Source organism: Erythrolamprus reginae, chromosome 9 (assembly GCF_031021105.1).
Source record: "Erythrolamprus reginae isolate rEryReg1 chromosome 9, rEryReg1.hap1, whole genome shotgun sequence".
NCBI classification, from domain to species: domain Eukaryota; kingdom Metazoa; phylum Chordata; class Lepidosauria; order Squamata; family Dipsadidae; genus Erythrolamprus; species Erythrolamprus reginae.
The window spans coordinates 29,081,955-29,102,831 of record NC_091958.1 but is presented as its reverse complement, the minus strand read 5'-3'; the positions used below and the strand labels follow the sequence as shown (position 1 = coordinate 29,102,831).

General features: G+C 44.6%; 1 protein-coding gene across 1 annotated transcript in view; it reads left to right on the top strand.

The window, feature by feature from the left end:
- The first annotated feature begins 6,191 nt into the window (after window positions 1-6,191).
- The window catches only part of GLG1 (golgi glycoprotein 1), a 126,475-nt gene continuing 111,789 nt past the window's right edge, over window positions 6,192-20,877 (top strand). Inside the window, exon 1 of the mRNA XM_070760682.1 lies at window positions 6,192-6,548. Coding sequence (XP_070616783.1) covers window positions 6,192-6,548 — 357 coding nt within the window. The remainder of the gene's footprint in view (window positions 6,549-20,877) is intronic.

The window sequence follows — 20,877 nt, the reverse complement described above, 5'->3', positions numbered from 1 at the left end:
AGTTGTTCGTAAGACGAGGGGTTCGTATCTTGAGGTACCACTGTATAATAAAAAATCCAGAATATAAGAAATGGATAGAGAAAGAACTAGAGATTTTTAAAAAAATAAATAAAAATACTGATACTACTCCTCAAAATTTATGGGATACAACTAAAGCATACATACGCGGACTAACAATATCATTTATAGCAAAAAAAAATAAAGAGAAGAAAAAATATCATGGAACATTAGTAGAAGAATTAAGAAAATTAGAAATTTTAATGCAAAAAGAGGACAAGGACGACAAATTAAAAAATCAGAGAGAATTAATAAGACATAAACTGAGATTAATAGAACAAGAACCAATTGTAGAAAAGATAAAGAGAGCGAAACAAGAACATTTTGAACATGCGAATAAACCTGGAAGATGGTTGGCATACAAATTAAGAAAAGAGAGAGAAAATAAAATTATAAAAAATTTGATAGATTCAAAAGGTACAATAAAATATAGAATGGAAGATAAAAAGGAAATAGTATTGGAATTTTATAGACAATTATATAAGAAAGAAGAGATAAGTGAGGATTCAATTTTTAAATATTTGGAAAAAATAGAACTTCCAGTTTTAACCGAAACACAACAGCAAAGATTAAATAGACCTATTACAGATATAGAATTAAAACAATCTATAAAGAATCAAAAAAATAATAAAGCGACTGGTCCAGATGCAATAGCAGCTGAATTTTATAAATTAGAACTAGAAATACTTTTTTCAAACATGCTTGAGACATATAATCAAATATTGACAATAGGTAAATTAGGTAAACAGAAATGGAAAGAAAAGACAATACCGAAAGATACTGAGGTATTCAAAAAAATTATAGAATGTGCAGAATTAGACATGATGACTAAACGTTTGAACAACCAAACCGAAACAGAATTTTACAAAATATGGGATAAAGTTATGATTGGTAGAATGTTAAAAATAGTATTAAAAATTAAATATATAAGGTAATGGTAAACAGATATATTGCTCTTGGGTTAAGTGGACTATACAAGAAATACCCCCAATTTGGTGGTGGGGAATGTGTGTATGTCAGGGTGGTGGGCACAATTCACTACGCACTGTTTTATGTTGTGTGATGTTAAATTGTTAAAAATCAATAAAAAATATTTTTTTAAAAAAATTAAATATATAAGAATAAATGACTATTTGAAGAATTATAAGATAGAATTAAATAGTTTATATTATAACTAACTTAGAAGTGCTTATTTTATCTTCTTTTTGTATTACTAATAATTTGTTTATTTCTCTTTATATATATATATATATATACAGTAATACCTCATGATACGAACTTAATTGGTGCAAGGAGGAGGTTCGTAAGACGAAAAGTTTGTAAGACGAAACATTGTTTCCCATAGGAAACAATGTAAAGTCAATTAATCCGTGCAATCAAAAAACCCCCCGCAAAAAAATGGCTTTCCGGCAACAGCCGGAAAGTGCTGGCAAGCCCCCCAGGGCGGCTGCAACCTTTTAAAACACCCGCGCCGCTTCGCAGCTGTCTCCTGAAGCCGAACGCGGAAGTTCGGCTTTGCCGTTCGGCTTCAGGAGACAGCTGCGAAGCGGCGCGGGTGTTTTAAAAGGTCGCAGCCGGCCTGGGGGGCTTGCCAGCACCCCCCTGAACCCGGGTTCAGGGTTCGGGGGGTTCTGGCAAGCCCCCCAGGCCGGCTGCGACCTTTTAAAACACCCGCGCCGCTTCCCATCTGTCTCCTGAAGCCGAACGGCCAAGCCGAACTTCCGTGTTCGGCTTCAGGAGACAGATGGGAAGCGGCGCGGGTGTTTTAAAAGGTCGCAGCCGGCCTGGGGGGCTTGCCAGAACCCCCCAAACCCTGAACCCGGGTTCGGGGGGGTGCTGGCAAGCCCCCCAGGCCGGCTGCGACCTTTTAAAATACCCGCGCCACTTCGCAGCTGTCTCCTGAAGCCGAACGCGGAAGTTCGGCTTTGCCGTTCAGCTTCAGGAGACAGCTGCGAAGCGGCGCGGCTCTTTTAAAAGGTCGCAGCCGGCCTGGGGGGCCTGCCAGCACCCCCCCGAACCCTTGCAAGCCCCCCAGGCCGGCTGCGACCTTTTAAAACACCCGCGCCGCTTCCCATCTGTCTCCTGAAGCCGAACGGCAAAGCCGAACTTCCGTGTTCGGCTTCAGGAGACAGATGGGAAGCGGCGCGGGTGTTTTAAAAGGTCGCAGCCGGCCTGGGGGGCTTGCCAGCACCCCCCCGAACCCCGAAGTTTGGCAAAAGTTTGGGGTTCGGGGGGGTGCTGGCAAGCCCCCCAGGCCGGCTGCGACCTTTTAAAACACCCGCGCCGCTTCGTAGCTGTCTCCTGAAGCCGAACGCTAAAGCCGAACTTCCGCGTTCGGCTTTGGGAGACAGCTACGAAGCGGCGCGGGTGTTTTAAAAGGTCGCAGCCGGCCTGGGGGGCTTGCCAGCACCCCCCCGAACCCCAAACCCGGGTTCGGGGGGGGTGCTGGCAAGCCCCCCAGGCCGGCTGCGACCTTTTAAAAGAGCCGCGCCGCTTCGCAGCTGTCTCTTGAAGCCGAACGGCAAAGCCGAACTTCCGCGTTCGGCTTCAGGAGACAGCTGCGAAGCGGCGCGGGTGTTTTAAAAGGTCGCAGCCGGCCTGGGGGGCTTGCCAGCACCCCCCCGAACCCGGAAGTTTGGCAAAAGTTCGGGGTTCGGGGGGGTGCTGGCAAGCCCCCCAGGGCGGCTGCGACCTTTTAAAACACCCGCGCCACTTCGCAGCTGTCTCCTGAAGCCGAACGCGGAAGTTCGGCTTTGCCGTTCGGCTTCAGGAGACAGCTGCGAAGCGGCGCGGGTGTTTTAAAAGGTCGCAGCCGGCCTGGGGGGCTTGCCAGCACCACCCCGAACCCCGAACCCGGAAGTTTGGCAAAAGTTCGGGGTTCGGGGGGGTGCTGGCAAGCCCCCCAGGGCGGCTGCGACCTTTTAAAACACCCGCGCCACTTCGCAGCTGTCTCCTGAAGCCGAACGCGGAAGTTCGGCTTTGCCGTTCGGCTTCAGGAGACAGTTGCGAAGCGGCGCGGGTGTTTTAAAAGGTCGCAGCCGCCCTGGGGGGCTTGTCAGCACCCCCCCGAACCCCGAACTTTTGCCAAACTTCCGGGTTCGGGGTTCGGGGGGGTGCTGGCAAGCCCCCCAGGCCGGCTGCGACCTTTTAAAACACCCGCGTCGCTTCGTAGCTGTCTCCCGAAGCCGAACGCTAAAGCCGAATTTCCGTGTTCGGCTTCACGAGACAGCCGCGAAGCGGCGCGGGTGTTTTAAAAGGTCGCAGCCGGCCTGGGGGGCTTCCCAGGAACCTCCCGAACCGAAGCCGGGGTTCAGCCAAATTTTGCCTCTTCTTACGAACTTTGTTCGAGTTACGAACCGGCGTTCGGGAGGCTTCTGGGAAGCCCCGCCGCCCGGCTGTTACCTTTTAAAACAGCCGCGCGGCTTCCCAGCTGTCTCCGAACGCAGGTTCGTAACTCGAAAAAAGTTCGTAAGAAGAGGCAAAATTTTGCTGAACCTCGGGTTCGTATCACGAGTTGTTCGTAAGACGAGGGGTTCGTATCTTGAGGTACCACTGTATGTATGTATGTATATATATATATATTTGTTTTCGTAAATTTTCACGGGTATATGTATGTAGATTGTTCTGAGTTCGGGTTTTGCCCTGTGTAATGTTTTGCATGTCTATGCGACGTTTCGGCGAAATCACATTCACCATCTTCAGGCTGTAGTTCCAATCTTTGTGTTATTTGTGTTATTTTGTCCATTTACAATAACACAAAGATTGGAACTACAGCCTGAAGATGGTGAATGTGATTTCGCCGAAACGTCGCATAGACATGCAAAACATTACACAGGGCAAAACCCGAACTCAGAACAATCTACATATATATATATATATACTGTATATACATATATATATATATACACACACACAAGTATATTACTTTTTAAAATACAAAGAAATTTAATTAATAAGTTTAATGTTAAAAACATAGAATTAAATTCAATAATAATGTAATTCACAAGTGTGGTACTTCTGCATAGATCTGGTAATAGTTAGAGTTTTTTATATTCTGTATTAGTTAGACTTCTACGATAAGCGGAGCAATGGCAGCTCCTTAAATGTTCAATGTTGTATGTCTTTGTCTGTCCTTTTTTGAAAATAATAAAAAATATTTTTTTTTTAAAAAGGAGTCCAACTTGGCTGACTTTGCAAACCAGGACAAAGCTACAGGGTGTCTGTATGTGTGTGTGTGTGTGCAGGTTCCAATTTGGTAGCCTAGAAGTTTAATTGCATTTTGGATATTAATACAATCAAGAGTCCAGAAATATTTTACAAGAAGAGTATTCCACTCCTCTGCTTGCAGCCGAATACCTCATTCCCCCAGACTTGAAATTTGGGGCTTAGATAGCTTAGACCAGTGATGACAAAACTTTTTTCCTTTGGGTACCGAAAGAGCAGGGGCGGACATGTATCGTGTGTGTGTGAATGCCCACACCCATAATTCAATGCCTGGGGAGGTCGAAAGCAGCTTCTCTCGCCCCCCCGGAGGCCCTCTGGAGTCTGGAAACGGCCTGTTTCCCAACTTCTGGTGTGCCCAGTAGGCTCGTGTTTTGCCCTCCCCAGGCTCCAAAGGCTTCTCTGGAACTGGAGAAGTATAAAAACATTCTCCCCCATCCCCCCAGAGGCTCTCTGGAAGCCAAAAATGCCCTCCCAAAGCCTCTGTGCGAGCCAAAAATCAGCTGACCAGCACAAACATGCATGTTGGAGTTGAGCTAGTGCAACAGCTTGCATGCCAGCAGATATGGCTCCACGTGCCACCTGTGGCACCCGTGCCTTAGGTTCGCCATCATTGGCTTAGACCTATGCCGCCTTCGATCTGATCTAAATGTAGTTCATAAAATTATCTGCCACAAGTTTCAACCCCCAACAATACAGGAGCATACAATGGATTCAAACTCAATTGCAGGAAATACTTCAGCAGCAGAGTGATAAACACCTCGAATGCACTACCTGATGTCTTCCCCAAACTTTTAACCCTAGACTGTCTACAGGTGACCTCTCCCAGTTACTAAGATGTCTCTAAGGCCATTGCGCCTACCATCACTGTCTTACTATCCTATTGTCCTAATTTGTATCTACTTTGCTTATGTTTATATCTATATCTGCTATCTTGTACATGTTTGACAAATAAAATAAATAAACTATCCACGATACAAAGCGATCAACGTGCAATGCACTTCATTCTGAAACAGCCCCCGTGTGTTTTGTCCCCCCCCCCTTAGGTTGAATATGTATAAAGTGCCGGGGTGGCGCAGTGGTTAGAGAGGAGCACTGCAGGCTGCTTCAGCTACCATGTTTCCCTGAAAATAAGACACTGTCTTATATTAATTTTTGCTCCAAAAGTTGTGCTCCGTCTTATTTTCAGGGGGTGCCTTATGTTTCTCAAATAAGACAAATTCACAGGCAGAAAAGCTGACACCCCCACCTTTCTTCCTTCCTTCCTTCTTTCTTTCTATGCAGTATTGCAGGCCGACTCTGCCCACTGCCAGGAGTTTGACCCTGACCAGTTTAATGTTGATTCAGCCTTACATCCTTCCGAGGTGGATCAAATGAGCATCCAGATTATTGCAGGCAAGAGGCCAACTCTATAAACTGCTCTATACACTATAGATTTTATAAACCCTTCCGAGGTGAGTCAAATGAGGATCTAGATTGTTGGGGACAAGAGGCTGACCCTAATTGTAAACCGCTCAGCGAGGGTTATAAAACCGGTATATAAAGCTAAGTGCTGTGGCTAAATGCAACCAATTCAATCAACCCTGCTGAAAGGAAGACTTGATGCAAACCCGTGTAAGTCCAGAGAGCTAGCGAATGCAACCGACTCTTGCTGTCGCACGGATGATCCGGGATTCGGTTCGCGTGCATTTTTTTTTGGTTCTCATTGTTGCCTATCACCGGAAGCGGCAGGCGCGAGCCGGGGGCAACTTCTCAGCAGGCCCGGCGGTTGCCGGGGCGACTGGGGCGAGTCGCGGCCCCGCCCTTAACGCCCGCCTTCGGCCTGTGGCGTCGCGCGCGCAAGTACGCGATGGGCGTGTTTTCGCGTTGCCGTGGTGGGCGGGGCGGCCCGAGCGCAAGGAGTCGCATCCAAGATGGCGCCGTGCGGACGTGTCGGGGCCCGGGGCCGCCGCGGCCCGGGCCCTCTGCTCCTCCTTTGCCTCGTGACCCTCGGGCCGGCGCTGGCTCAGCCGGCCGGGGCCGCCGCCGCCGCCTTCCCGCCTCCGGGACAGCAGCAAGGCGGGCAGCAGCAGCAACAAGCGCCTCAGCTCGGGCCGGCCGTGGGCGGCGGGCGGGCGTCCCGCGTTGGCTCCTCTACCGGCGGCGGCGGCGGCGGGGGCTGGAAGCTGGCGGAAGAGCCGGTGTGCCGCGAGGACGTGATGCGCGTCTGCCCCAAGCACAGCTGGGCCAACAACCTGGCTGTCCTCGAGTGCCTGCAGGACGTGCGCGAGGTCAGCGGGCGGCACGGGACCCCCGGGAAGGGGGAGGGAGAAGGAGCGACCACCACGGCTGGCCAGGTCTTCCCGAGGCGGCCGTGGATGATGGGGCCTCGCTAGGCTGACTTAGGCTTGGCGGGACCTCAGCGGGCGTTCCTTAGGCTAGAGGTTTCCAACCTTGGCAACTTAAGCCTGGCGGACTACAACTCCCAGAATCCCCTAGCCACCTGGCTGGGGGATTCTGGGAATTGTAGTCCACCAGGCTTCAAGTTGCCAATGGAAGACCCACCTTAAGGCGTCATGGCCGTGCATTAGAATAGAATAGAAATAGAATAGAATTCTTTATTGGCCAAGTGTGATTGCACACACAAGGAATTTGTCTTTGATGCATCTGCTTTCAGTGTACATAAAAGAAAAGTCACTTTTGTCAAGAATCATGAGGTAAAAAGCACTTAATGATTGTCATAGGGGTCAAATAAGCAATTGTGAAACAATATTTAAAAAATCTTAGGATGCAAGTAGCAAGTTACAGTCATACAGTCAAGTGGGAGGAAAAGGATGATAGAAATGATGAGAAAAAACTAGTAGAAATAGAAGTGCAGATTTAGTAAAAGGTTTGACAGTGTTGAGTGAATTATTTGTTTAGCAGAGTGATGGCGTACAGGAAAAAACTTCTTCTGTCTAGTTGTCCAGTGCTCTGTAGCGACATTTGAGGGTAGGAGTGTGCAGTGCTCTGTAGCGACATTTGAGGGTAGGAGTTGAAACAGTTGATGTCCAGGATGCGAGGGGTCAGTCAATATTTTCACAGCCTCTTTTTGACAGTATACAGGTCCTCAAAGGAAGGCAGGTTTTTCTGCAGTTCTGATTCTCCTCTGAAGTCTGTCGGTCTTGTTGGGGTCCCTCTGTAACTGATTCTGTATGTATGTGGATTTGATTGGATAGCTCAGTAGGATTTATTATGGGTTTTAACTTTCCTTTTACTAGTATTTGACTTTCTTTATTGTATGGACCGTTTACTGTTGTAAGTTGCCCTCAGTCCTTTTGGGATGGGGTGGCATACAAGTCAAATGAATTAAATTACATTAAATTGGACTTGGGTATCCTTGCTGGCTGATACATCAGGATGCAGAGGGTGGGTAGAGCTGGCCCTAGGGTGGGGGTGGGGGGGCACAACAGAGATCCTGATCACGTCTTTTTCGAACCTGCTGTGGATTTTAGGGTGCAGCCCCACTTCTGTATAGGGGTTCCCTCCCTTGCCTTCCAGTGCTGCTCAGGGCCTCCTTTGGGTAGATCTAGGTGGTAGACCCGGCATCTCACTTGTGAGTTTTTTGGGCTGGGCTGGGGTGAGGTGGACTTCAGGGGATCCTAGGAAAGAAGCTTGCCTAAAAGCCAGAGGAGTTTCCTCTTTGATGGTGTAAGTTTTTTTCTCCCAAAGAATTGATGCTGACAAAATCAGGTGGGCGCAGCTGGCCCCAGAAACACTTGTGGATTTTTCATTAGAACTTTTGGAAGTTCATTCAAGTGACAGTATGGAGGAAGATTGGTTCTCAACTCCCTGGTGAATTAAATGTTAAAAAGACCCATTATCCCACTGCCAAATAAAATAGAAGAAAAAGTTGGAGTTTATAAAGGTTATTTGGAGTGTCAGATTTTCCAGTTTTTAGTGGTGTATCATCTGCTTGTTTATCCTTTACTGACTAGATTCCTTTTTAATTTTGGTTAGACAAATAGACAATATAGTTTTATATTTTTATATTTTTATAGTTTTAAAGGAACATGAATAAATATATGTCTTGCCACACAGATTAAATTGAAAGGGTTATTATTTGGATGTTTTGTGATGCTGTAAGAAATGATTGCCGCTAAAGTTCAACCTTTTTGAGTTCTGAATAGAAATGACTTCAGATTTTTATTCTTAAAGTGTTCATTCATAAGGATGCGAAGTATGGCAATTTGTGAAATGGGCAAGCAAAGAATGAGCTTTAGATTAAGAGCACAAACTAGCCAAGCTTGATAGGTTTTGAGAAAGATGAAATTTACTTTGGTGCTGTCTTTATTTGTTGTTTTTTTTCCTCCCTCAAATATTTGAATAACTTCAAAACTTTGGGTGGGGTGAGGTCAGTAAGATGGTTCTTTTAATAATAATACCAAGATTGGAAAATGTCTCAGTGAAAAGATTGTAATTGATCCTTTTTGACTGAGTGTAAGAATGGGAAGACATGTTTAACTCAGGAGGTATGGAGGTTTACTTTTCCACCCAGTCTGTCCTAATTTTTTTGAAAGATGTCAAGACATTCTGTGGGGCAAGAAACCATGTTCTGCTTAAAAAAGACACTACCTGATCACATAGAATCCTGAGTTTGGTTAAGCAGGAGAAAATTGTCTTTGTTTCATTGGGTTTACTATCAGGGATCTCATTCACAAAATTGTAAGTTCAGGTAAGATGGTTCTTCTTGTAAGGCAATGATGGCGAACCTTTTTTCTCCTCGAGTGCCGAAAGAGCATGGGTTTGTGCTATTGCACATGCGCAAGTGCCCACACCCATAATTCAATTCCTGGGGAGAACAAAAAACAGCTTCTCTCACCCCCTGAAGGCCTTCTGGAAGCCGGAAATGGCCTCTTTCCCAACTTCTGGTAAATCCAATAGGCTCATGTTTTGCCCTCTCCAGGCTCCAAAGGTTTCCGGAGGCTCTCTGGAAGCCAAAAACGCCCTCCTAGAGCCTCTGTGTGAGCCAAAAATCACGTTTGAACTGAGCTAGAGCAACAGTTTGCATGCCAGCAGATATGGCTCCACGTATCACCTGTGGCACCCATGCCATAGGTTCGCCATCACTGTTGTAAGGTATTGACAAGACCTGGTCAGCACATAGGACCACTTAATTTAGTTCTCCTTTAAATTATAACATAGATAATCCTCCTAGGAAGAAAAATAAGGCTTACAAACAGGTTTTGAACTTAATGTAAACTAGGCCAATTATTTCTAGATTGTGGATGTGGAATTGCTTTCTATCTGTTCTATTAGAAAAGTGTCCAGTATTATCAGTTACATTAGTATGTTGACAACTTTTATCTGCACTGGCTACTTTGGGTTCTTTTCATTGCTATTGTGGGAAAGTGTTCTAGTCCAGTGTTTCCCAATCTTGGCAACTTGAAGACATGAGGATTTCAACTCCCAGAATTCTGGGAGTTGAAGTCCGGATCTCTTCAAGTTGCCAAGGTTGGGAAACACTGTTCTAGTCTACAGTGGCCAAAAAAAGGGAGTCTGGAAGCCTTTTTTTAACCACATTTTATTAAAAGGCTTATTACAAAAGCTTGGCACCTTTTAGTCAAATTTGTTAGTCAGAAAAGGTGTGACCAGATTCCTCCAGATTTTTTTTTTCATTCTAAAACCCTGAAAATGAAAACCACAGGGGATTTCTGAAATCGGGAAATGCTTCATTTTCTCGATGAACTAAGATAAAGGAAGCAAAAGTGATGTTGAAGGAATTGACTGAGGAAATCAGTGTGAATATCTGTGCGCTTGCAGACAACTAGCTCCCTTGGTATCCACCAAACTGCCTAACTTCCTAGACTTTAATATAGCTGCTGGATTTTCTAATTTAAAGCAGAGAGACATTTAAAGAGATTTCCCATAAAACACCAGCCTCCCTCATACCTCTATTTTGAAAATGCCTCAAGTGGGCCTCAAAATGTCTTTAGGAAGTATAGCTAAGTTGTGCTTTATTGTATCATTTGGAAGGGTGGCCAGTGGTAGAGCGGGTTTGGTAGAGAGCATCTCAGAAGGCTAGAAAGATGAGGGAAGGCAACCTCACTAGTTTACCGCTTGGTAAATGGTGGTTTTGTGATTGGTCACACATAGTGTGGGAGCTCTTTTATATATTGTCAGAAATGTGATGGAAGTCATTATTTGAACACCCACAGTTTTGTCTTAGACTTCCAAATGATCCCCAAAAGTTGCAACCTAAGGCTCAGTTGGTGTTTCCGTTACCCTTGCTCTTGGTGCTTGCGGAGAGCAGCTGGGAAAACTATTTTTCCTCCTGTGTAAGACATGTGTAACTTACACCTATTATGTCAGTTCCATCCTGCATTGGGATGAATTGTATTCTGAGTTCTAGATTGTTTTCCTGTTGATTCAAAGGGTAGATCTTTGTGAACTTGTAGTGAAATATAATATTTATTTTCAGTGTGAATGATGGTGATAAGAGCCAGTGGATTGTGCGGGGTTTTTTTAGATTGTGGATGTTGCTTTAGATTTTTAGTTTACAATTTGTAGAGTTATTTCAAAAGAACAATATTAGATTTTAGATGTACTATTATATAACTGCATTCTTAATACCTACATAATATAAGGAAGAATATTGCAGAAGATCATCGCAAATGAGGGATGACATAAGAGAGTAATGGTGTCTCCTTCCTTGAGCAGAGGGTTGGACTAGAAGACCTCCAAGGTACCTAGGATTCTGTGATAATAAGAGAGGTGGATGCTGTGGCTGCCTAAATATTTTATAGCACCAGTGATTTCTTGAGGAATTCTGGTTTTGCAATGAGTTTTCTAGATATGATACTTCCATGTAAAACATGAGCACAGATTTGTCAGCTTAAGATATCTCTTGAGTTTTGGAATTGGTTCTTTTGTTTTCTTATTGTCAGAAAGAAAGTTTAGAAGGGACTTGAATGGTTCAATAAACTGATTGCACTGAATTTCAGGAAATGTCTTCATACAGTGATGGCGAACTATTTTTTGCTCGGGTGCCAAAAGAGTGTGCACATGTGTGTGCCCACCTCCATAATGCAATGCCCTCCCCCATGTGGGCGCACACAGCCCTCCCCCTGGCGCTGCCTCTCTGTACATGCATATAGGGATCACTGAAGCCTCCGGACTTCCGATAGGCCCATTGGGCCATTTTTTATATTCCCCAGGTTTCAGGAAATCCTCAGCAGCCTCAGGAGGGTGAAAAACAGCCCAACGACATCTTCAAACTTCCGATAGGCCCATTGGGTGAATTTTTCGCCATCCACAGGCTCCGAAGGCTTTTCTGAAGTCTGGGGAGGGCAAAAATGGCCTCCCCCACCCTCCAGAAGGCCGGAAATCAGCTGGCCAGCATACACATACACGCTGGAGCTGACATAGGGCAATGTCTTGCGTGCCCTCAGATATGGCTCTGTGTGCCACTTGTGGCACACGTGCCGTAGGTTTGCCATCACGGCTCTACTACTTAAAAGATACAGTTGTGTAACTCTTTTTGTCACCTGGAATTCTTTATGAAATGCCCCATCCGCTGTACTTTGTATTCTAGAATATTGTAGTAGCTGGCAAGCTTGTTCTTCTAGAGTTAAAATCAGTAACAAAATTTGCATGTGCCGTTGGAATACTGGATTGGTTGTCTTGCAGTTTTCTGTGATTGATTCCTGGAGATCTTTTGAGGATGCTTCCTCCCTTCTCTCCGTATAGCATATACAGCAGGAATGTCAAACATGCGTTGACAGGTTGACATGTCAGTGGATGATTTATCACAACTTTCCCCCCCTTTGTTAAACTAGGGATGGGCGTGGCCAGTATGTGACACATCCGGCCTGTGGGCTATGGGTTTGACACCCCTGATAAAGAGAGATGTGTCTGTAAGTTATATGTGTATGTGTGGGGGAAACAAGATGATGCCCTCTCAATGTAGTCAAACCTCTGCCTAACTTTTGTGTGCATTGTGCACAAACAAGCAAGTGGCTGAACTTTGATTGCACCATCCATGGACTTCCATATTCTATGGATATTCGTGCTGGCTTTATTATCAGAAACTAAGTTTTAAGATAACAAAGTGGTAGCATCAAATGGATTTTGATGAAGCAGAATTAGTGGGTGTTCTTAATACTTGGAGAAAGACCCAACCATCCAGTTAGACCAGTGCTTCTCAAATAGTGGGGCAGGTCCCCCAGGGGGGGTGTGAAGCAAGAGCAGGAGGGCGCATGACTCCAGGGAACATGCTTTATTTTGCCACAGGGAGTAGGGGTTTTTTGCACCGAACCATAGCACACAGCGCACAACAGGAGATATGAAGTGCAGATAGCAAACCCTTAGAGAGGAGGAGAGAGACGGAGATAATGAGACAAACGTAAGTCTCCTGAAGGCTAAGAAGATAAAATAGGACAAAGTATACATTGCGCTTGGCTTCACTGTGACTATGGTGGGAGACAAGGAAAGACTGTGTCTAAAAATGTTGGCAGTGGACAATCTGAAGCCAAATACATGTCACTTAAACACTCCAATCATGCTAATAAACCGCTTGAGTTTTTTCAGCGAAGACGTACTGAATACAGTGATCCCTCGATTTTCGCGATCTCGTTCTTCGCGAAACGCTATATCGCGATTTTTCCCACCCGATGACGTCACTCTCTTCCTTCCTTTCTCATCTTTCTTTCTCTCTCTCTTTCTCTCTCTTGCTTCTTCCTCTCTCACACTCTCTTCCTCCCTCTCTCATCTCTTTCTTTCCTTCTCTCTCTTTCTCTATCTCTCCCCCTCTTGCTGGCGGGCGGCGGGCGGGCGAGCGGGGGCATCAGCGAGGAAGACCCAGGGAAGGTTCCTTCGGCCGCCCAGCAGCTGATCTGCTCGGCAGCGCGGTAGCAGCGAGGAGCCGAATCGGGGTTTCCCCTTTGCGTGGGCGGCGGGGAAACCCCGATCTTCGGGGTTTCCCCACCGCTGTTTCCAAGATCTCAGAGTAGATGTTACCTTTAACAAGTTCAGTCCTTCAAAGTGTTTCTTATTAGGATTTAATATGAAATGTGCCTCACCTAGGAAATGTTAACAGGTAACAACAGTTTTATGAGCTGAAGAGAGAGACTTCATTCTATAGCTGAAGCCCTGCAGAATGCAAGAGCGTTTGTTCTGATGTTGGTCTTTCCAGCATTCTGTAACATGTAATCCAGCTGTCTGTAAATTGCAATGGCCAGATATCTTGGACAACAATTCCTAAAGGCTCTTGCTGTTAAATAGGGATCAGTAGCAATCTTTGCATGAGAAAGGTATACAGAATAACAAAGTTGGAAGGGACTGTGGAGGTCTTCTAATCTAACCCCCCTGCTTTGAGTCAGTTCCCTGTCATTTGGTTATTACAATGTGCTCAAGAAAGGATTATGAAAAAATCTGAAAAAAGTTTAAATGCTCTTATCTCATTATATTATATAAACATCAGATATTAAAGTAAAATAGATTTGTTTCATTTCCACCCAGAAGGTTGGATCCAGATTGAGCTCTGCCTAAAGCAAATCCTCTGAAATAATTGGCAGTTTGGCAGTAGGTTAATAATTGAATTATAGCTCATTTATTCAACAATAATACTTTATTGTTGTTGTATATTGTATGCTACATGAACTGAACAAGTATATGACTCACAACAATCAGATATGAAAAATTACCAATAAATTCAATAAAAGATGGCAAGCATGAGGAAGTAAACAGTCTCTTTTCTTTCTCAAAGAGTCGGGTGAAGGGTCACATCTTCACAGCTCATTTGATCAATATGCAGAGTGAGAGCCACCTGGATTTGGGGTGGGGTGGCGATCTTATTCCAGAGGGAAGGCACTTTAGAGAAAGGGCACTTCTGGGGTCCCAATAGAATAGATGACACAGTGTGACTGAAGGAACCTGAAGCACACTAGTTCTGCAGGATTGCTGTCTGAAGAACTCTGGGAGTTGAAGTCCACAAGTCTTAAAGTTGCCAAGGTTAGAGACCCCTGGTATGTACTATTGAAGATGTTAGTCCTTTCAGGAACCAGGCCATGTGCTTTGTAGGCAAGAGACAACACCTTGTATTGCACCTCATCCAGTGCGGCTTGTGAATCTGCCACCTTCTGGACCAGTTGAAGCTTCTGGGTGGCTTTTAGAGACAGCAGGTCTATTCTAAGTCTTCAAACCATCAAACATAGAGAATGACTACTTATTTTGTTGTGGATTTATGATTTTTGAAACCTATGTAAGACCTTTGTTTTAAAATTTCCTACTTGTTTTTCCCAGAATGACTCAAGTTACATGTTAAGACTGTTTTGATAATATATTGCCTTGTATCTTTTAAAAAAGTTTATTATATAATAGTTTTCATATTTTCTTCATTAGTCAGTAACTTTTATTGAATTTAGAAATTACCTGGAAGTAATTAATCTTATTAAATGAAAATTGTCACTACATATTTATATACCGGTAGTTATGTTTACCTGTTCTTGTCATTTTCCATGCCCCCATATTTTTAATTGTTATGCGTTAAGATATTAAAACATTTTCCATGATTTTGAAAACCTCCATTATCCCCATGCAGGAAGGAACGATCCATTTAGATGGTCTTAAGTTGGTGGGATAGTTTGGATAAGAGCATAAAAGATGACTTTGATTTCTTACTTGCCTGGATACAGTACTTATTTTTGTACAGATAGGATTCAGTCTCACATATGCAGCACACTTTATGCCCAGATTCTGCTGCTTCTAATCTCAGCCCATAGTTCATCATCTTCTGCTTTTTCTCCTCCAAAAGTTAGGAGGTGCGTTGGCATCCTCCAATTCTGATGGATAAGGAAGGCACTGCCTAAATAGTTCAATTTTTATGGCCTCTGGTCTTGTTCCTCATGCTGTGATCAGTTTTGTTTGTAGTATTTGGGAAACAGCTGTAGATTAAATTAAGCTTTAGTCTTGCAGGCAAAACAGGCAAAGGTTGAAGCCACTGTTTGAATAATAACAGAGTTTGCGGAGCTTTCTTTAGTCTGCAGTTCAGGTTATGTATGAGGAAAAGCAGCAAGGCTTAAGAGACAGCCTCTTTCCCTGCATCCAACCATAGAAGAGGCCACCTGGTTCCTTAAGCCTCTTTCCTAGCACACAATTAGGAATACCTGGACTATGCCAGGGGTCGACAAAGTTGTTCAGAATCTAGGAGCCAGCCAAAAAATTTAGGAGCCAGAATTTTTTTTAAGCAAACTTGGTTTTTTGCCGAGTCTCCACCTGACATCGCTTTCACCCCCTCCCCCCCGGCGCAGGCCTGGCTCCGCCGAGCCGGCTCTGCTGTACTCCCGTCGGGATCCGAGGGGAGACCGTTAGTCAGAAACCGAAACAGAGAAGAAGGAAAGGGAGACCGGGCCGGGGACGCGGGGGAGGGGGGGAGGGGGGAGGAGGGGTTACTGGTCGGAAGTCACCGCGCACGCGGCCGGAGGAGGAATGAACAAAACCTCACGCCGGGAGGGGAGGGGCTTCCGCTTCTCTCCGAAGGCGGGTGAGCGGCCAAGATCGGAGCGTCTGTGTGCGGTGGGGGGGAGTGAAGGGGTTCGAGTAGGAGGCGGAATGGAGGCAAGGGGGGGAGGGAGAGACGCACGCAAGCGCAGGGGACGCTGGGAAAGCAGCTCGCTCCGAGGTTGATGGGCGGAGCTACGGAAGCCAAGATGTACCATTTCTGGGCGTAAACACAAGGCGGGAAAAATATACTGTATACCAGTGATTTTCAACCTTTTTTGAGCCGCGGCACACTTTTTATATTTACAAAATCCTGGGGCACACCACCAACCAAAATGACACAAATCTAATAAATAAATAAATAAATAAATAAATAATAAATACATACATACATACATACATACATACATACATACATACATACATACATAAATAACCCCCTCATATATACAATCCCATGTAACATCCCCTTATAAATACAGTCAATCATCAATCATCCCTCCTGAAATTTATACCACTGTCTCATTTATGGGTACTTCTCCTGTCTTTCCCCCTTTTCTCTCTCATGTTTCTCATTTCTCTCTCTTCCTCCCTTTTTCCCTCATTCCTTCTCCCTCTCACTTCTCCTCTTTTTCCATCCCTGTCTCTCTCCCCCCCTTATGTGTGTGTATGTATACACACTCCAACCATTTCCAAAACCAGTTGAGGGCTGGGTTTTTTTTCTCTTTTATCCTTTTCAAAAACAGGTGTGGGCTGGGGGGGGGGTTTCTTATTATTTGGATGCTTTTTACCATATGCTTCAAGAATCACCTCTCTCTCTCTCTCTTTTGTTTCTCTCTCCTCTCATTCTCTGCCTCAATCATTTTATCATTTCTCCTTTTTTCTCCCCTTTTTGTTCTCATTTCTCTCACTCTCCTTTCCTCTCCCTATCTGTCTTGCTTTCTCTCTCTCTTGCTATCTTTTTCTCTCTCTTGTTCTCTTATTTTCTCTCTCTCTCTCTTGTTCTTTCTCTCTCTCATGCTTTCTCTCTCTTGTTCTTTCTCTCTCTGTTGCTCTCTCTCTTATTTTCTCTCTCTCTCTCTCTTTCCTTTCTCTCATTCCCTCTTTCTCTCTATCCTTTCTCTCTCTCACTCTTTCCTTCTCTCCCTCCCTTTCTCTCTCTTTCCATTCCCTCTTTCTCTCTATCCTTTCTAACTCTCACTCTTTCCTTCTCCCCCTCTCTTTCTCTCTCTTTCCTTTCTCTCATTCCCTTTCTCTCTATCCTTTCTATCTCTCACTTTTTCTTTCTCTCCCTCCCTTTCTCTCTCTTTCCTTTCTCTCATTCCATCTTTGTCTCCTGGGGCTGACTGCGCCTGCCCTGCACCCCCCACCACGGAGGGAAAGCATTTGGCATCGGCACCGCCAAACCCCCCCCCCCCTCCACAAGCAGCAAAAGCCTCTGCGACTGAGCCGGAAGGCAAACGGTGCACCCCGCCGCTTAGGCTTTTGCTGCTCCTGGGGGGGGGAGGATTTTCTCCTCCCCGCCCCCCCGGCAGCCAAACGTCGCTGGTGCAGGAAAGCAGCGTGTTAAAAGGCGCGCTGCTTTCACGGAAAACAAACCCGGCTTTCCTGGCAACGGAGGATGACAAGCAGGAAGAAGCGGGGTGGAGCAACGCCAGGCTCAAGCAGGCAGCTTCCGCGCGTTTCTTTCAGCGGAAGAGGAGGAGAGGGAGCGGATCGGGTGGGCGGGGGCAGCGCCTTCTACTGCCGGCGCCTCCCCGCCCCCGCCCCCCCCCAGGCAGGCAGGGGAATGGGAACTGCGCGCCCATGGAAAAGGGCACGCAGGGGGGTATTTTGGGGTGTGCGGGTAGCGGCGGCGGGCAATAGCCGGGGGGCGGCTTCTGCAAGTGGGAGCTCCAGGGCTGAAGCCTCAGCCCTGGAGCTCCCACTTGCAGGAGCCACCTCGCGGCACACCGGTTGAAAAACACTGCTGTATACACATACAGTACAGCAGGCAACATTTTCTAGGCGCCAGACAACATTTTCTAGGCGCCACTGGCGACCAGGCGCCTGGGTTTGTCGAACCTTGGACTATGCCCTCTATGCCAAGAGGGGGAGGGAATACCCCAGTTCTTAATTCCTTTTCAGTTCAACAAATTTCAAGTCGGCATGAATCAAGAATGCAAACACTGAATTAGATCACTGTGAGCCCTACTAAGTAATGTTTGTAAAAATGCTAATTTTTAAGAACCCTTTTCTGTAAATAATACTGTATGCTCTTTTAAAATATGTAAAGGTCTATTAGCCATTCAAACTATTGTGTGGCTGGCATATATATATGATGGTCTTGGTATATTCGGGTTTCTTCCCGTGTAGGATTTGGAAATTTCTGGTGACGTTTCGACGAGGTCCCACTCGTCATCTTCAGGCTGGTGTTTTTGTCCTTGTTCTAGAGCGAACACAGCGAGACCTTAGCTGCCTTCCTTCTATAAATCTATGAAAACATATATATATATATTTATTTATTTATTTATTTATTTATTTCTTGATTCGGCTTGTGTGGTTCTGGCATGCTTTAAAATTGAAGTTGTATTCTCCAGGATAAATAGCTAACTGAAAGACTAAGATGGCAAGTAACAGGGAAATGTAGCGAAACTAAAATAACAATGAAGCTTAAGAGATACCCGCTGAGAGATCAGAATAGAAAGGCTCAGACTCTTTAATAAATAAAAATACCAAGTTTTCAGTTACTGCACTAGATAAAGTTAATAGATCCAGTTTTTGTGAAGACAAAAATGAAAAAAATACATTGACACAGTGGAGTGCAAGTAGTTCTCGATTTATCATTTAGTGACCATTTGAAGTTACGACAGACTTTCCGGGAATATCTGTGACCTGATTTCAAAGTTCCGACAGTGTCCTTCCCCTGTGCTCTCCCTTCCCTCCCCTTCTTCTGACCATCAAATGTGAGTACATGTTGGATGCTCAGCCACCAGCCTGCATATTATGACCATTTGCAGCTTCCTGCTGCCACATGACTGGATTTTAGAAGGTTGGGGTTTTTTTGCTGATAACTATTATTTGTTTCTTATTTGTGGTCAAAAAGTTCCACAGCAAACAGTGGATTTGCCGTACAACTGTGACATTCACTTTACAACCAATGCAAAAAATTCATAAAATCGATTTGATCACATGGGTGACTCATTTTTATGACTGTTACAATTTATGGTCGTAATGGGCAGACTCTATTATGGTTGTAAATTGTGAATTATCTATATCTGTTGATTTTGTATCCTCCACCCATTTTTAAGGGCTCAAGGTAAGTTTAGTATGGCTTTCTCTTTTATCTAAACAGCAGCTTTGATTCCTTATCATAGGGGTCCCCAAACTTGGCAACTTTAAGACTTGTGGACTTCAGTTTGTGGAGTTGAAGTCCACAAGTCTTAAAAGTTGCCAAGTTTGAAGACCTCTGCCTTATCAAGTGCACAGGGAACTAGAACTAGAAACTCCTAGTTTCTAGTCCAATACTTGAACCATACCACCGTGTTGGTTCTTGGACTCAAGTCTCTCTAATCCTAATCCAACTATTTATACAGATATAATAAAAATGTAATAGCCAATGTTTTCCACTAGAAATCTTTCGTAGTGGTATGTTTCCTCTAAATTTTATGATTTGGGATATTTATTGGAGCCTTTCCTACTGCTCTGCTGCAATCATTTGGATAGTTATTATGTTCATCTATAATAAACTTGAGGGGGTCTTATTTCCTAGGAGACAGGCTCAGGAACTGTTTGTACTACCAGATAGGAACTAAATAGATGGACATTGAAAGGTATATGAAATGTCTAGACAAAAATATTTCATGGCAGTTCACGTTTAGATTTGACTTTGCACTAGTAGGCAAATCCAGATGTCAATCCCAGCCAGTGTAGCTGGTGGCAAAGGATGGTTTGACTTGAAAACATCTGGAGGACACACGGGTGTCTAGCTGTGGCGGAGAAGAAAGCGCTCTCTATCACTGATAATTTTTTAGGAGATGGGCTGTTGATGAGAATTGAGTCTGTAAGTCTTCATTTGATCTTAGATCAATAAACATGCTGAGCCTGAAGGCTGTTTGTGTAATTTATAGTCGTGCAGGTGTGAATACAATGGAGGACTGTTAAGGGCGCTTCTTTTCCTCGGTGGGAACCAGCATAATAAAATACGTATGAGCCCTTAAGAGGTCCCCCTGTCCTCCCTCTGTTGGAAGCATCGATGTAGAATTAAAAGGGCTTTCTTTGCTGCATTTGTTGCTCTGCTTTGTGCCGCAGAGACAGGCAAGATTTCTGGATGAGCTCTTCCCATAGAAGTGTCCTTATTTCAAAGCCTTACTGATCCAATGAAGGAGTTAAGTATTGAGCGCAGATGCATAAACATTAACTTAATGGAAATAATGAAGATGATAACCCCATGTGAAACAACATAGGAACTTAGAAAAGTATTTATTGCGTGATCTCTTTCCTGCTTTACAGTTTGTCTTTCAGCAACCCGCATTCCACCCTAAGATTTGAAGATTGACCAATAGCTGTGATCTTCCTATGTATGGAAGGAGCATTAATAATAATAATAATAATGAAAACTTATCCTGTTGCTCTTATTAGACAGGAACATCTCATTCTGGGAATTGTGATGGGATGGGGGTGGGAGTTCTAGGAGGGTTAACTAAAATTGGGACCAGTAGCAGTGTTCCCAAATGTGGGATGTTCCCAGAGAGGGCACACAACAGTTCTGTATCTCTGCATGTGCCTTAAACAGATCTTTACATACTGTACTTATGCTTTTAGCTGAGTGGAGAGTTTGGGAAATCCTTGTGTGAGTCCCCATTGTTCTTTTAGAGCTGACATTTTGTTTATTTGTTGCAAAAAAAGAGCACGGGTTCAAAATGGTTTGCAGGTTTGTTTGCTTTTTTTTTTTTTTAAACTTTGGCTTCCTTGCGCACTTTGTGATCAGACAGACATGATCATTTACTGTCTGCCTGGAAATTGCAGTGAGCAGATGGCACCTGGAGTTCTTCAGCAATATCGCTGGAATAGTTTCAGCCATTAAGCAGTTAGTACAGCTGTTTAGCTCATTAGTTAAGGCTCATTAATGAGTACCTCCCAATAAAAATGTAGTAAACAGGT